Source organism: Hippichthys cyanospilos, chromosome 4 (assembly GCF_059441005.1).
Source record: "Hippichthys cyanospilos isolate Australia breed blue-spotted pipefish chromosome 4, RoL_Hcya_1.0, whole genome shotgun sequence".
Lineage (NCBI taxonomy): Eukaryota > Metazoa > Chordata > Actinopteri > Syngnathiformes > Syngnathidae > Hippichthys > Hippichthys cyanospilos.
The window spans coordinates 23,307,070-23,324,895 of NC_142372.1; the positions used below are offsets into that span (position 1 = coordinate 23,307,070).

Sequence of the window (17,826 nt, forward strand, 5' to 3'; positions counted from 1 at the left end):
GTCGCGCTCTTGCTGGTCACATGACCATGGACTAAACCACCGTCACAAACTTTTCATACTTTCATTATTTCATTTGTTTGTGTTGGTTAAGTTAATAACTGTTGAGATAATAGGATTCAATACCTGGTAAATATGAGTTATATGTTTCATTTGGTGTGTATTAGAAAACCTGGATATGAAAATGCCATTTAAATGGTTTGCTCAGGGGGGGGAGCTAAGGGGTATTTAAAGGGGTTCTGGGGTTCATTTGGGAGAGAGAAGGGCACAGCCAGTTTACTTTTAGTAAATACTTTGATTCTTGCAAATAGTTTTGTTTTTTTGCATTTTGGCTGTCGGTCTATTTCTTTCAATGTCTGCTAGGGCCGCGGGAACATTAAATTCCATTTCACTGCAATCTGCTCGACTGCGCCATCATTTTAATCCTTTCGTCCAACAAACCCGTGACAATCTGCACGGGCAAGGCTGGTGTGAAAGCACTGAATAAGCAAGGAATGCCTAGAATTAGATCAATCAAGGAAAATAACACGTGAGAAGTCAACATTGAAACATGGTTAGTCAAAAAAGTTGACTTTTCATGTTATCAACCCCCCCCAAAGAGAATTAAGTGTAGAAATAGAACATATGAATACCTTAATCTTTATTTTTGCAGGCATAATCCTGATTTGGTAAAAATACATCACATTTACCTTCAGGAAATTTCCTCAAGTTTATGCTATATTAAACCATTTTTAACAACAGGGATTACATTTTACATTGGAAACCAGCTATAATGGCTGTTTGAATCTTAAATTTTGCTGACCCGTTTTATACCATACCGGGCTATACTTACTGTACTGGATGTAATTACTGTCTTAGCACTTCTGGTTAGATATCTAATACAGTTTGCTGCCTTGTACTTGTGACGCATGTAACGGCTAAGCTGAATTTCATTTAAAACTACAGTAAACATATTTCGGAGAAGATGCACTGCACCCAGCTCGTTAAGTCATAATCAGCACACTGCCAGTTCTACAAGGACAAAGCCATACCAATATGGATAATGAAATAGACAGGTAATTAAAAGCTTCCAATAAAGATGCATCATTATAGTATTTCTTTGCACCCGGTGTCCCACAGTAATCTCCCCAGATGCATGTATAACCTAATTAAAATGTTATTAAAGCGGGGCTATGTAGCACACTTAACAAAGGTTTTGCCATTTATTTACACAAAGAAATACTGTGTATCTTGCAGGTGAAATTTAATGCTGGTCGTTAATCAGTGGCCAATTACACCTGCCAAGAGTTGTTTTGAGTTGTGTTGTGATGTGTTTCACACAAGTGTAATCAGGATTAATCTGCTATAATTGCAAAGCAGTTGCATTGCTTGCAATTCAGTTCAATCTTTTTTTTTTTTAATTGAATACTGTACACTTGAAATGAAATGTGATTTTGCAAAGGCATAGATGTTGCACAAATGTTTGCACATATTTAAATATTAAAAGACATAAAAGTCAAGCCAATTTCTGCTTTTGTTTAAGGGTTAATAATCATACATGCATTTGTGTTTTCAGGCTGGAACATCATCAAGTTATGTCAAAAATAGTAAAGGTGCATGTATTGTCTTGAAGTCTTTTTGCATATTTTCTTTTTCAGATCACTTTGATTACCATTCAATGTGCGCTTGGCTCACTACTACTCCATCTGCAGCCCAGTGGGAGGTCCAAAACGACCTTAGAAGGCCTCTGGCATGAAGTTGGTTTGTGGGAAGCCGAGAGAGATGAAGACATGTTTTGTGTTCGTTGCAGCTCTGCTGTTCTGCACCATTCAAGCATGTAAGTTATGGACATTATCTTTGGCCTATTTAAAAATAGGAGAGTTGAGGGTACTTAAAACACTATGTCACGATGTCAATGGTCAAAATCATCCATCCATCCATTTTCTATAGCCGCTTATCCTCACGAGGGTCACTGGGCTGCTGGTGCCTATCCCAGCCGTCTACTTGCAGTAGGCGGTGGACACCCTGAACCGGTTGCCAGCCAATTGCAGTAGTCAAAATCACATCCAAGCAAAGGTCAAATAGGATATTTTCGTTTCGTTCCGGTTGGTCTGCCCCTCCCGACTTTTCATCTTATCTTAATGAAGGGGTTTGTGCCCGCCCCCCCAGTGCTTCCCAGAGAAAACTTGTAAGTAGCATTTTGCCCATGGTGGGGTTACCCAGGATAAATGGTCAACCGAATGACGGCAACCACCTGGTGGCAGGTTCTACCCCGTGAAGCTTTGTGAGAAACAGACTGTAATGACAGCATAGTGTGTTCTCCAGGTTGGGGCTTTGCAAATTGAACGGCGGCTCAATAGTGTGAAAAGATGTCTCTGTACGACTTCTTTTTTCGAAAGAGGTCTCCACATGACCTCTTTTCATCTGTGAAGCCCTTTGAGACTTCGGTGATTTAGGGCTATACAAATAAAATTTGATTGATTGATTGACTAGAGGGGACTTTCACGGGTCCATCCCCAGCTATCAGAGGTTAGCTCCAAGGATGTTGAATGTTGCCTTTGTGTGCTTTTTTTGTGTTCGCCTTTATAAAAAGTGTAGAAAGGGTTGGATTTTTGCTATGAAGTTCATACTGTGCTGCATTTCTGTTGTCTTTTGTTGGCTATCTGCCAACCTATGATAATGATGGACTGCCCATTTCTAAATGTGGCTTACTCATTTACGTTTGTGTAAAAAATGTCTGGAAAGTTTTGGATTTTTGTTATGGAGTCCATTTATATTGATATTGCTTTTTTTTCTTTTGTTAATGTTAAAAAGATACAAGTTTAACTTTATATTTATACAATTTTACAGGCAATATTCCTTTTTATAGTCAGCGTGTTGTGTGTGTGTGTGTGTGGGGGGGGGGGGGGGGGGGGGGGGGGACTTGGCAAAATATAATTGAGAAGCACAGGATTAAATCAACAAGGCATTGAAAATTCTGCCAAAAAAAAAAAAGAAGGTAATTCACCGCTTTTATGAGGAATTGAGTAACAGTAACTAGTGTTTTTTTTTTTTGCTGGAAATGTTAGTGCTTTACAACTACACCATATACATATCAAATGGACAATCAAATCTTTCACATATTCTTTTTTAACTCTGGATTTAAACCACAATGCCCTTGATATTATCCTCATCTTTATCGTCTTCAATTTTACTTCAGCATTTAACCAGTCTTACTACTCTAATTTATTTTTTTCAGACACAAATTCTTCTTCTTTGTGATTTGTTTTACAATCATTTTTTTGTAACGAAGTCATCACAACGGATATGATTTCATTTCTTCTTCTGTGAATTATTGGAAGTTTAACTTGTTCCTTCCCACACAATCTTTCAGTGTGTCCTGACAAAGAACCAGGGCTGAGGACATGGATGCCAGGACATAGTAAACATCATCGCGTTGTCATCGGTTATGGCAAAAAAGTCCTCCTCACATCATCCGCTACTGTTCACTCCATTGAGATTGTTAACGGAGGTAAGAAAAACAGACGAGTATTTACTCATTGTTCTTCCTCTGTGGAGCAGCGCTGTTTTCGAATCCAACTGAGCACTCAGGTTGTCCTGAAATGTCTTTTTGGATTCATTGAGGTATCATCGAATTAGATACCACCTTGCGTTTCAATGTGAACGTGTCATTTTTGCTGTGATAACAAAGTAATGTTGTTGTGAATGGAAAAAAGTTCCTGCAAGGGCGCACATTTCAGTTGCCCTCAATTGAATAATGCTTGAATAACCATGACCATGCATGACTGAGATTTCACACTGGCCTTGTCCCTGATCCTCTGATTTTACTCATATAAAAGGACGAGATGTCTCAGAAAAATCTTTAGAGCTCCTGAAATAATTTCAAAGTGTTTTATGCCATGGTTGATTGTTTGATATATGATTCAAGTGACTTCACAATGGGTGACTGAAGTCAGCCAAACATCGTTCGGGCAAAATGATGTTATGTGAAAATGTGGGAAAAACAAAAACAAAACCAAACCTCCCCAATAATTTGATTAAAGATTAAATTATGAATAAATGATGAAATAATCTAATGTGGCAAAACAACATTTGCATATAAATTGAGGCATGTATGTGTACAGCCTGTACAGGTCGTAAATGATAGAAAAAAAAATGAAGAGGCTGAAGTTTCATCTCGCTCTTATTTCTACTTAACTTGTGTCTCTCCCCTATGTAGGAAAACTGGTGATTGCTGACATAAACCGGCCCATTCTTCTTCGGACAAGACACATTCTTATCGGAAATAAAGGGGAACTGCACATTGGAAGCCCAGACTGTCCTTACAAGGGCAACCTCACCATTTCTCTCTACGGAAGGTAGACTTAAATCAAGATTTTAAAGCACTTATTTGTATATCCTGTGTGATTGATAATGAAAGTATGGATCATTCTAGAATCGGAGGACAGTTTGGCTTCAAAATTCTTGAAAAGTTAACCTCCACGTTTCTGATTTTCTGCTACGTATTCGTCAATAATTGCTAATCAACTATCACAGGCTTGATTAGTTCATCTCACAGATCAATGGTACAATGGTTATGACATGATTAATAAATAAATAAGTAAATTTACTCTAATCACACAAACATGGTCTCGCTGTTCCTGCTGACCAAGAGGACAGGTCTTATTCTTGCTATATGTATGTACAGTAGCAGATGATGTGAGGAGGACTTTTTTGCCATAACAGTATTCTCTGATCACCAAAAGTACATTTAATACTAGAGCACAGGCTTGCTTAGGTGACATCATTCTGTTCTCTTTTCTCTAACTGTTTTTTTTCGAAATGACTCTGTTTTCAGGTCTGACGACAATGATCAGGTGCACAGCTATTTTGGCCGCAAATATATTGGTGTAGGGACAGGAGGGACTTTGGAGATCCACGGAGCAAAAAAACTCACATGGACTTTCTTGAATAAAACCGTCTACCCAGGAGAAAGCCAGCAAAATCGTTATCTGTTGGAGAGAAGCTGGGGGCACCGAGGAATAATTGCCCATGTAATTGACCCCAAGACTGGAGAGGTACTAATTAATGACAGGTAAGTCAACACTCAGACCTGAGTATACCATTAGTTAGAATGTAACGCTTGGTTTGCTTGCAAAGAGCACTGCAGTATATCAACCCAAAGATTAATTCATTCATTCATTCATTTTGAAGTACACCATTTGGATCCATATCCGAGTATCCCTATTGAGGACGCTGCTCTATATACTGTACTCTCTCATATTTGAGCTTCCTGTCATTCCTACAGGTTTGACACATATCGCACTAAGGATGAAAGCCTTCGCCTTGCAAAGTATTTAAATAGTGTAGAGGCAGGGCACATAATAGCCATGGTGGTCAATGATGAGGGCTCCAACAACTTGGAGGACTCTGCCAAAAAGAGCATCTTCAGGCTTGGAAGTCGGCATATTAACAGTTTGGGATTCAGGTGAGTGCACAAGAAAATCTTTGACCATATTCTACAAGTACAAGTTGAGTTTTGCACCCCCACCCCTTCCCCCAGTCGATGTTTATTATTGATGAAAATTGTTTAAGTATAGGGTAAGGACACATGTATCCTTTTTAACATTGACAACAGAAAAACAATATAAATATAAATCAACTTTCAACAATTGTTTATTCTTTTTATTGTGTTTATACGGGTTACAGCTTAGTCTAAAATGGAAAAAAAGAAGCAAGTGCACCTGAAACTAAAAGAAAATGATGAAAATTATTACTTGATTGCAATCACATTCCACATGACAAAAACAAAGCCTTTTTCTTGAGATCATCCACACCCCCCCTGGCATCACCTCACGCCCCCCCGGGGGGCCGCCCCACTATTTCAGAAGCACTGCTCTAATTCAATATAGTATACATTCGTTTTAGAGCGTTTGCACAGAACGTCAAAAAATGCACTTTCGTCAAATGTCGCCGTATTGCCTCTTGTCAACAACGAGGCTGCGCGGATAACTTTACCAGTGGACTTTGACTCATTATGAAAAGGAAAGTACGGCTTGACTTGCTTGACTTGTCTCCTTCAGCCCTTGGATGTGTGCGTGAACAAGCCGGCTCGGATTTCGGCAGGTGGGGGGAGAAACAGCCAAGGGCAGCCATCTTTTCGTCATTTTATTAACACAATGTGTTTTAATTGAACAGCCATGATAAGTGTAAGCACCAAAGTCAAGGGTAGACATACTCTCGTGTTTGTAAAATTCACCCAAATTGAAGTAAAAAAAGGGGGGTTATAAGCGAGGTCGACTTGTACTCTGAGAAATAGCGGTAAATACCATTCACACACCCAATCACACCTAAGGACAATTTAGTATGTCCAATACACCTGCCATGCATGTTTTTGGACTGCGGGAGGAAGCTGGAGTGCCGGAGAGAAGCCACGCGGTCTCGGAGGGAACATGCCAATGCCACACAAGATGGCCGGAGCGAGGTGGATTTGAACTCAGCAAGAATAAAATATAAGAATATCGTGCAAGTTGGTAAAAGAATTCAGTTTTATATTACTGTCAACAAAGGGGTTAGTTTATTAGGTGTGTGACATTGAATACAAAATTTGTAGCATTTAAAAAAAAAAAACACTATAACCCCCTCCCACCACCACACACACTCCTACACTTACAACTGCATACACACACATGTCACCAAACCATTTTTTGACCCCAACAGAGGAGCTGGCTCAACAGCTGCCTAAAGGTAGACAAGAAAAAACTATCACAGTCTTCATTCATCTCACTTTTGTATCGTCATAACTACAAAAAAACGACATTTACCAAAACTCTGATGGCAAATGACAATCATTCTTCATCAGCATAACACTCTGCCTGACAGTAACTACGATACCAAACGAATGGCACTAAAACGACTGGTGCAATTGTTCAATAGACTTTTATGAAATAACAACCGCCTTTGGTAATCATTTATAGTGCAGGATCATTTCAATCACAGCTGTCACAATCAAGGCCCGGGGCCAGAACCAGCCCGCCATATCATTTTATGTGGCCCGACAAATGCTGATTTGATTTCAAGTTTCTAGCTAAACTTGCAGGTTGTCTTAAAAAAAAAAAAATCTGTTTCAGATCTATCTTTTGAACAGTTTTTATCGGTCTCTGATTTCAAAACTAGGTAGGGAAGTAAACAAGCGAAAACGGCATTTATTAGACACTTTTTTTTCTATTTTCAAGCCCAATTTTCAGGATTTCAGAGAAATTTGGGGTATGTTAAAATTTAAACAATGACTGTTAAGGATGCTTTTTTTAGACTATTTTTGGATTTATTCCGGCCCTCTGACAGAAACTATAACTACAATGTGGCCCACGATAGAAATGAGTTTGACACCTCTGATTTAAATGATGCAATATATCAAGAAAGCGCACAGAAATACTGTACAACTCATTAATTTGTCACAAGAGTGACAGGAGAACTGGTAGAAGAATCCCTGAGGATAATCTTAGCTAGATTGTTAGCGTAGTCTGAAGCAGGCTGCAGAAGATGAATCACCCTAGTAACAGAGCAGTGTTAAATTTAAACTGCTTTGATGCAACTGGCTTGAGAATCATTTCAGCCGTGATAATTGATCGTTTGAGGCGGCTTTGTCTTTTATCTTGGTTTCGTGCAATTCCGCTATTTTCTTGCACACTCTAATGTTTACTATAAAAAACAAAAGAAAACAAGAATGATTCCCCTTCTCACTTATTTGAACAATCTTAGCTGAGCTGAGTTGCAGGTTGTAGACAGTATGTAGACCAGAGATATTTAGAATAAGTATTATTCTAAATGTATTAAAATGAGTAAAAATGAGTATTAATTTTATGTTAAGAAATTGTTTAGAAAAAGATTTGGTGGTGGGGCAGATACCGCTCATTGCGACCTTATAAAACCGCTTTAAAAACGCTGACGCTGACAAAGTTTGAAGTGTTCAACTTTAAAATTTGAACAGAAAAAAAAACATTTATTAACCTAGATGTGTGTATTTCATTATTGTAGATCAGTGTTTCTTTTATCCTTTTTTGAGCCAAGGCACACTTTTCCCCCCTTATATTTACAATTCTAAAGCCATACTAATCAAGGTTTTATCAACGGGACTGAAATCAACACATACAATAATGTATCTCATCGTCATTTTGATTTTTACTCAGTGTGAAACCTGGGCCTGTTTGGACGAACACAGCACTGATATCCTGGCAAGAGTAGAAGACAAACAAACACAACAGCTCACAGTGTCTTTCCGCTTTTCGATTTAATAGCAGTCGAGCAGAATTTTGTTTTGGGTCTAGTTCAGAGTTAGGGTTCTTCCTTTTCAAAAACCTCCCCATCGCTGTCACCGTCACAGACAAGATGCTTGCAGACAGAGATGGCAGTGATTAACGAGACTGACTGTGTTTATCACATAATTACGCTGCAACACACTGCTCTCGCAGCCGACAATGGCACATTGTTTCCAAAACAAAGCAAAATTGGGTAATTCAACATGTCTGGCATACCTGACTATCTCTTGCGGAATACTACTGTGCTGCGGCGCAGTTGGTTGAAAAACACTGTTGTGGATTATGCCTTCCATCCATGTTGTAGGTTGTTTTCATATTTCACAAACCCTGTTTTAAAAGCAGATCCTTTAATAGATGTTTATATAAGATTAATTCATCGCATTTTTTCAATTACTGAGTCCTTACAATTTTCTAAGAGTTGTACCTACTTTTCACTGGCACAAACTTATGAGTGATACTGTATGTATCGCAAAAGCAGGCAAGAGTACTGAGTGGTTTATTAGAGACAAGGGGGAAAGGCAGGTGGGCAACTGAGGAGGGCTCAAACACAAATGCTTTGGAGACCAGTGACAGGCAAAAATAATCCAGGGCAGAAAGTCCAATCAGGGCCATACAAAATCTCGGTCAGGCAGGCAGGGTGGGTCTTGCTAACGGGCAAGCAGGCGATCCATTTGTCAGGGGCAGGCTGGGTCAAGAGCCAGAAAGTCAGTTCAGGAAGGTATATAAGAGAACTTAGCACAATAAAATGTCTGGCAGGACAGTCACGGGTATATACTGGGTGAGTTGGTTGCACCTGGTGGCGATTAGGCTTATTGATTTGGAAGTAATCTGACAGGTAGTTGAGAGAGACTGAACTGACAGACTGTGACGAGGTGATTGTGGGCGTGCGTGTGCGTGTATGCCAGTTGCACTTTTTTTCTTTATGTATTGATTTGTTTTTGTATCCATCCCTGTTTTTTTTAGTTTGTGATTTCTTTTCTTTTCTTTCCCAGAAATCCATGGTCTTTTATAGTCGTGAAAGGAAACCCATCTACTGCTGTCGAAGATTATGCTCTCTATCAAGGTAGTAATCTTTTTCAATACGTGTTGTCCATTCTCTCTATTCCACTCCAGCGTTCACAAGAAAAAGAAAACAATTAATATTAATAAAAATGTCAGATACGGTCAAAATTGTGCAGTAGCAGAAAACCCTGCAGATGACAGTGGTGTAATTTGTATTTTTACATGACTAATGTATTATGCGTATTTTGTGTGTTTGTTAAAAGGGATCAAAGCCTCCTCAGAAGCCAGAAGTGCTCGTATCTTTCATTTGAACGATGCAGAGTGTTTCACCGTGACAGCCAGCAGCAATTGGGTGCAAGGTACATGTTCTCAACTTCACACTAAAATCAGAATGCACAATTCAGCCCAACCTTTCAACGAGGTCTAAGTTCTGGTGGGAATAGTGTTTTTTTGCAGAACCAATAGGGCATTAACAATCAAGGACATAGTACAAAAGAGCACCAAGGATGAGAAAACGAGCAGTTCACTGAAACGGTATGTCCTATATGTAATAGATGTTGGTTAGGATCTACAAATTGAGACGCAATTTGCAGTGGGAAGCTTTAAGGTTGAAAACACCATAGGAATGGAAATGCTCATTCTAGTATAAGCCTCTTAAACGTAAATTCCTCATGTAAAGATAGTGTAAGGATTTTTCTATTTGTAATAAATATTCATGTATAAAATTAGGCTAATTAATATAACGTACATAAGTTAAAATAATTATACCTTCACTTGCACTCAATTTACAGTGAATGAGGAAAGTCTTATACAAAATATGCCTTATGTATCTATTTGTTTGAATTGTTCCGCAAGTGCAAAAAGAAGGTATGTACAAATGTAAAACAAGGCTTGAAATAAGCGGTTTTGCATTGCTGTTTGCTCTGTAAATTTTGGACTTTGTGCCTCATGTACATATAGAATCGCTAAACTCAGCTCAAGCACCCAACCCAAAGACGTTCTTAAAAGGTTTTTGGACGATGGTAAATTTGTGTTCAAAAGTGTCAGGTCTTGTGCTTTTGAGAGGAATTGTGGCTACAGACGTTAAATGAGCTTTCACATGTGGGGGACACGCGATCTTACCCGGCAAACCAAGTCACTAAAGCCTTATACAGCATGCACCATCACAATATTAAGAAAAGAGGGAAAGAATCAATGGTGGTTATGTTATTCAAGTAGTAAAGTAAGGTACTATTTTTTTAGACCCTGCATGGTAGTCATTAGACCTTATTAAAAATTAGAGATGTGTGTTCTCATTTCAAAAAGAGCATTCAAGAAACAAGTTTTGCCTCATCAAATCGTGCGGTCAATGCTGGCTGGCAGTCTGTCTGAACTAAGTTGTTTTTGTGTCGCTCCTAAGCAATCAACGTCTTCGTGGTGGTGGATATGTTACACTTCCGATTGTTCTCAAGAAGCGGTGAAAAAAAATCTTCACAAATTTAGAAAATTACTCCTCAGATTAAGTCAATGATTTGCAAAACTGTTATGCACAAAAAACTAAAATATTGTAAAGTGACAGTTAAAAAAATACTTTTTGATGTAAAAAGCAGCTAATCCGTCAGATGTCTGTAGTAAGTAATTTATGTCACACAGGTAAAAACATTTTGTGTTCATAGAAGGCATCAGGTTTGTATTGTTTTCCTATTAAAAAACTGTATCTTGCTCATATCTTTTTTCATTAATATGTTTGACACTGATGTTCTGAACCTCTTTGGGTGCCATTTACTCTAGATTATTTTAGGGGTGTGGCTAGATGAAACCTTCACTCAACTGGGCAAATTGAATTCATTTTCCATGAAAGCTTTCACAGACTCTTAACTGCGGCAGGAGAGACGTCGTATAATTCACTTTGTAGCTTCAGTAGTTCTAACAGTAGTTTTCCTTTCATCCCCTCGTTTCAGTCATTACACCTTTATAATTTTTGCAGAAAAAGGAGGGGAGATTCAAACTATGTTACGTAACAGCTCAGCAACCAAACGTTAACACAAATGCAAGCACAATTGAATGCTATCACTTGGATTCTTTAACATCTTCCTGGGATTTAATTAGTCAGTGATTGTCTTATCACATCATCATCTTCTTATCAGTTGTCTGCCTCAGTGCAAAGCTGGCATTATCGACTTTCCTTTTTCCAACACATCATATGTGATTCTAATTAGAAGCTTCTCATCTTTTATCTGCTTGCAACATTGTGAAATTAATTCCTCCAGGCATGCCAAGTTGAGTATGTGTGCTCCAAAGTAGCGGCTGCATCACATATGTTCAAAGATTCACACCAGCCATCTAAGAAGCTGGCCGGAAGCTGTCTTTTTTCAGATTAACGTGCTGTTCGTAAATGACCAATTTGGAATGGGTGGTTGAATTTGACTCTAGAATATGCCTGCCTTCTGTTATCAGAGGTATAAGCCCGCCACCCTCAACTGCAGTGAGAGGTTTAACACTCAACATTCTTTTTCCATGCCAAAGTACATTTAAAAGGATTGAAAATAAATTGTGGCAGACACAACGTAATTGCTCAGCATCTATTTATGTTAAAGAACAACCCACATTAGCTGCGTTAACACATCATTTTGGCATTAACAAGTCCCACTCCTGTGCATATGAAAGGAGGAGGCAAACAAATTCCAGCTGTTTTCCGCTGCATGAATTTTCCAGGAATGCATTAAGATGGCATCTTTGACAAGTCAACAATTTGACTTAAATCCGACACTAAAATCCTATTTGTATTTGTGCGCATGTGCTTTTGTGTCCCGCAGAGGCGGAGTGGACAGAATGGTTTGACAGGGATGATGAAAGGGGATCTGGTGACTGGGAGAAGCTGGCAGATCTACGTGCTGCTTATCCAGACCGTTTGTGTAACAGTCCGCTGGACATTCAGGTGACTCTTGCTCATGCATTCAGTATGCGCAGTCATTAGGTACCGCATACAAAAGTAAAATGGTGTTACGTGAATGCAGCACGCACACTATAGCGTCACAGAGAGACCATACTTTGGAAGTATGCGCCAAGCAAGGGAAAGAGTCAGCATATACAATCACAATGCGCTATTTGTCTCGGAGCATAATAGTGTGGAACCTACAAAGCTTGGGCAAATATTTCAACATTGGTTAGTTACCCCGGGCTTCCGCGGACGTAGAGAAAATAAAAACACAACTTTTACCAGTCAATTAGCATATACAACAGCAATCCGACCGATAAAGGGAAAGCTACAGGCGAAGGTAAATTCTTGTTGTATCGCGATGACAGAGATTGCTTTTGTGTTTGACGGGTGAACTCAAATGTGTAGAATAACTCGCGATGGACTTCCAAACCAAAAACTCTCTTGGCTGCACACAAAACACAAACTGACATTCAAAACGTGATGTGAATTACATTGGCAAAAGTTTTCCTCCTTGGCTTTCCGTAGCTAAAAGGAACATGACTGCCCCCGTCTGGGGGGCGCTGCCCATAAACTATTAATAGCAATTACTAGAACTACGAATATACAGCTGACCCCCGCCATACGACATTAATCCGTTCCAGAGTTGGGATCGTAAGGTGAAATTGTCATATGGCGGGCAATAGAAACCTATGGTAATTGGCTAATGTGTGCAAAACCCCAGGTAAAAACATCAACATTTTATATACATTTTAAAAATTAGTAACAAAATAGTACAGTAAGAACTACTCATATGTAATATACATGTATATAATTAAATATCATACATAAAAATAAATAAAGGAAAAGTGAAATTTTATTTACCTTTGGGGTGACATGACTTGAGCTACTTTTGTAGCCAGGGTAACAATGCGTGTGCCTTCTTTGTACTTCTTGATTATCTCCTGCTTCGTTTTCATAGTAATCATCTTCTTACTTTTCCCTAAAACATCACTAGCAATCTCTGGACCTGAGGCTAACCAATTAAAGTTTGAATGAAGCACTAAAATGGACAATAAATATGAAATCGTAAGCACTCACACGAGATCAAGTGTTTTGCATATCGGTATCTTAGTGACACTGTGACGCAGACCAATAGTGGACCGTCGTCTTAGTGACGCCGACCAAAAACAGACCAACATCTGAGTGATGCCGTGACCCCGACCAATAGCAGACGAAAATCTTAGGGACACCGTGGCGCCGACCAATAGCAGACTAGCATCTTAGTGACGCATATAGTATCACGTATGAGCGTGGTGCGACTCGCAGTCATATGCGCACACACTGACCGCCAAGTTGCAATCCATCGCAATGAGTCTCTGACAGGACTTCTCCCTTTCAGTGAGCGCTCCCACACTATGCTTTTTGATGCAAAGTTGTGTAATAATATATGGACTGAATAGGACTGTCTGTACTGGCCCCAATCGATGAATGTAAAGCTACCTATTGCAGTTCAATCTATTTGGATAATGATTTGGCTAAGGGATTTTTTTTTTCATTAGGGTGTTATCGGAACGTCCAACCCCCAGAATCAGATTTGTAACTCTCGTCTGTTATCAATCCTCCTAAAAGTTGTCTGCAAATAAAAAGAGATGGACAATCGGAGTTACAACTCCCTACAAATTAGTTTAATGTATTTCTTAGTTCAGCTTTGGTGGAGGTCTGCTGTTATTAGCATTATAATTATTATGATCGGTATGAAAAACAGAACTGCAACTCTCAGTGTTTTTCACTGTCAAAATACTGTACATCATAATTAAAAACTGAAACCATATAATGCCTTATAGGGGACCCAATGCTTAATCAACAACAGGTAATCGTTTTCAGGATGGATCTTTTAATAATTGCATCAAATAATCAAGTAAAGGATTTGAAAAGGTTATGAGTCTGTAATTCTTCTTTCTATTTTTATGTTCTTTCTTTCCAGGCGGAAACAAACGATGGCATTCCTGCTAACCAAACAGGGGATGTGATCCACAAAAATAACAAAGATTATGGCTTTATCTGCCGCAACAAAGACCAAGCTCATGGCCTTTGTCACAACTACAGAGTTCGTTTTCTGTGTGGAAAACTTGGTAATTGTGTAATTATCTCTTATGTTTTTTTTTGTGCGGGGTGGTAAATTTAGTGAATGTAGATGCAGTGTATAGAAAGCTCTAGAGCAGTGATGGCTCATTGTGTCAACCAAGGTTGACAGGTCTAGAGCCTAGCGATTGTTGGTCTTCTGCATGACATCGCACTTACACAAAATAAGTAAATACATAAATAAATAAACAGCTAAAAGAAGATAACAGCAAAAAGAACGTAAATCGAGGAAAAACAACACCAATTGGAAAAAAAAAAAACAATAGTCGTCGCTTGTTGTTCAATTTGCAATTTGAACTTCATTTCAGAACAGCACTGTGGGAATGTGATTTCAGAACACCACCCATCACATTGGATCCTGCTCATTGTGAGAGCCTAAGATTCTAAAGATTGTTGTCACGGCTATACTTCCAGGAGGAATTCAACATAAAAGTGTACCAAGGCTGTTATACACCACTTAGACCATAAGGAGGATTTATTTTGAAGCATTGGCTGGCTTCCTCACAACTAGAGTTGGGAATCTTTGACTGTTTCACGATTCGATTCCGATTTTCTGGTCTTCAATTCGATTCAGAATCGGTTTAAAAATTCAGAATCCGCTTAGAAATTCAAACGAGCGATTCAATAAAAAATATTTCTTATTTCGGCTTCATTCTATAGATGTGCTAAGAATCAACACACTACTTCCATTTTAATTTATAAGGAACTGTCACGTTCGTGACCCGGACAGGTGGATTGTGAACCCCGGGACACGCAGGAAACAGCGTGGAGTTGAGAAAAGTGGTTTATTAACACAAAAAGCACGCACCGCCTGGGATCTGACAAAGTTACTTCAAAGTACAACAAAAGGATGTTGTAATAGATTGAAATTTCAGGCGTAAACTCTGCTTCCCTGTTATCATGTTTGGTCAGCTACAGGCTCCCCTTTAGGTTGAGGTCCGAGGAGTGCCAGTAGTATGTGCATTTACAGCATAGGTGTCAAACTCCAGTCCTCGAGGTCTAGCATCCTGCATGTTTTCTAGTTTTCTCTCCCTTACACACCTGATTCAGATGAAGCGCGAAGTAGCGATGGAACACTTGCCTTCACTTTGGGGGCGATTATTTTTTAAAGACTAGTATGCATATCTGTGCATGTATCTCTCTCTCTTTCTCTCCCTCTCACATTTTCACTCTCTCTCTCTTCCCTTTTTCTCTTACTCTCTCCTTCAACATTTCTCTTTCGCTCCCTCTCTCTTGCTGACCCTCCCTCCCTTGATGGTTTAAGACGCGAAAGTAGTCACAATGCATGTTTCAATTGAGTTACATTCCCAATACCATAAGAAAATATACAAATATAAAAATAGCATGATACATCAATCTCCACTTTTAGATATTACGTCGTTAGCCATCAACAGTGATTGCCCACTGCTCTAGTTCTAACTCTCAATCTCCAATCCTACAGTCCGACCTCAGGCCTCAATTTCCATCGACGTCTTGTCCAACACCACAATTCTGGAGCTTGCAGACCAGCCTGTGGGTTGGAAATCTGGTGACCATATCGTGGTGGCAAGCACTGACTACTCTATGCATCAGACTGAAGGGTTTGAGATAATTCCATGTCCTACTTGTACACCTAACCAAGTCAAGGTTCAAGGTGAGAAACATGAATCACAGCCCTCATCTCACAACTTGTCACCTCTCACAACAAAATGTTTTGAAACAAAGAAATACAAACTGACAAAAGGAAATTTAGTGAATGGAAGTGCATGACTCATTTTATTTGATTAAACTTCATTTGCAAATACTTGTCAAGTAGTCATAAGCTAAGAGTGTATTGTTTCTGTGGCTCAAGAGACAAAAAGAGAGAGTAACTTAGCCAATATGTATGTTGACAACCACAAAGCTTCTGGGTGGCTTTCAGCCAATAGTTGAACAGGCAACTTTTAGACTATCAGTCCAAAGTGGCCACTGTGCACAGTAAAGGGTTAAGAGTGCAAAGAAAAGACTGCAAAACACGGTACATGTTTACATAGACTGCTTAGTTTAGATACATTTACTTGCTTGCCCAACAAATGCAGCTTTGTGTTTGTATTTATTTTTTCTAAACTAGAACAACAGCGCTAGTTTAGTCCATCAATTGGCATGCTCGGACTATTTTCTTGGTTGCCAAAACAGAACGGATAAAACTGATATACTGGTTAAAATAGCCCTTTGTGTATTAAAGGTACAAGGTTTCCTTATTGTCATTAAACCTGCAACAAGGACAAGGCAACAAAATTTCACCTAACAGGTTCGAACCGCCCAAGAAACACACAAATATAATGACCAACAGAAGGCGGCAGGATGGAAAGGCCTGTCTGTAATGAGTACAGAGAAGCACCCGATATCTTAAATGACAGAGAAAAAAAAACAAGGGTTAGGGAAGGAGAAAAAGAAAACAACACTCAAGCTAACTCCCCAATGGAGGTCACAGTATCACCCTAGAAAAAAAAACTACCTCGGACGCGCAACCCATCACTACAAAGCTTAAGACTGTAGTAGACTGGGAGGGATGGTGGAGGTGGGTGTGGCAGATGAAAACAGTTCAAGCATGGCCCACTAATTGATTGAGAAAATAGGTTGCGTTTGGAAATGAATGTGAGGGGCGGGCGCTCTGCTTCTCCAAATACATATAACCTCAGGGTAGTGCACAGAATGTCAGAGTGAATTTCTGAGCACGTTCCATGACAGTGGCTTACGGTGGTGAAACTGCTTGGGTTCATGAGGCAGGATGTGCCCTGCTGCAAATATGATTGGCCACTGCATTGATGGAAGGTTGTGATGCACGTTGTGTCCTGCCTAGAACTAACAATAATGATGTGCCGTTTGTAATGTGTCGCAGACCAACTGAAGCGAAAAAAACATCCCTTTTTTTATAGCCGCGCATCCTCACAAGGGTCGCAGGCTTGCTGGCACCTATCCCAGCTGGCTTCGGGCAGTAGGCAAGGGACACCCTGAACTGGTTGCCAGCCAGTCACAGGGCAGACCATCAACCATTCACAAACCCGATCACACCCACGGACAATTTAGTATATCCAATTAATCTGCCATGCATGTTTTTGGAGTGTGGGAGAAAACTGAAATGCCAGGAGATGGTCTCCATCTAAAAAGGATGAATGACAAAGGTTAACGTCCTTATTGCCTTGCAATAATAAGACTCTAATGGTCATCCAATGACAGCTAGGTCAGAAATTCCAAATCAAATTTTGGCAAGTCATTGTCAATCAAAAACTTACCATGAATCAAAATTCATGGTAAAAACAAACAAACAAACAGAAAGTTCACCGTTTTGAGGCCAAATCTCACATGCTCGATTATTTTTCTGTATTCTTTGTAATGTATCCCTTTATACAGCCCATGAGCAGTACAGACTTGGAAGTTGTTAATCACCTGTTTAGATAAAAATCGTTGATATTCTCAGTGCCCTCGCTCTCTCTTTCTATACTAGCTCTTCATAGAAGATTGGTTTTGGTCATTAAAATACTTAAACTA

The 17,826-nt window shown here is 39.4% G+C and overlaps 1 protein-coding gene across 1 annotated transcript in view; it reads left to right on the forward strand.

Moving 5' to 3' along the window:
• cemip (cell migration inducing hyaluronidase 1) overlaps window positions 1-17,826 on the forward strand; it is a 92,379-nt gene that overhangs the window by 41,147 nt on the left and 33,406 nt on the right. The window contains exons 3-12 of the mRNA XM_088413333.1: window positions 1,635-1,813; window positions 3,350-3,487; window positions 4,196-4,334; window positions 4,814-5,050; window positions 5,264-5,443; window positions 9,266-9,336; window positions 9,539-9,634; window positions 12,071-12,192; window positions 14,159-14,306; window positions 15,758-15,949. Coding sequence (XP_088269459.1) covers window positions 1,729-1,813; window positions 3,350-3,487; window positions 4,196-4,334; window positions 4,814-5,050; window positions 5,264-5,443; window positions 9,266-9,336; window positions 9,539-9,634; window positions 12,071-12,192; window positions 14,159-14,306; window positions 15,758-15,949 — 1,408 coding nt within the window. The 5' untranslated portion in view covers window positions 1,635-1,728. The remainder of the gene's footprint in view (window positions 1-1,634; window positions 1,814-3,349; window positions 3,488-4,195; window positions 4,335-4,813; window positions 5,051-5,263; window positions 5,444-9,265; window positions 9,337-9,538; window positions 9,635-12,070; window positions 12,193-14,158; window positions 14,307-15,757; window positions 15,950-17,826) is intronic.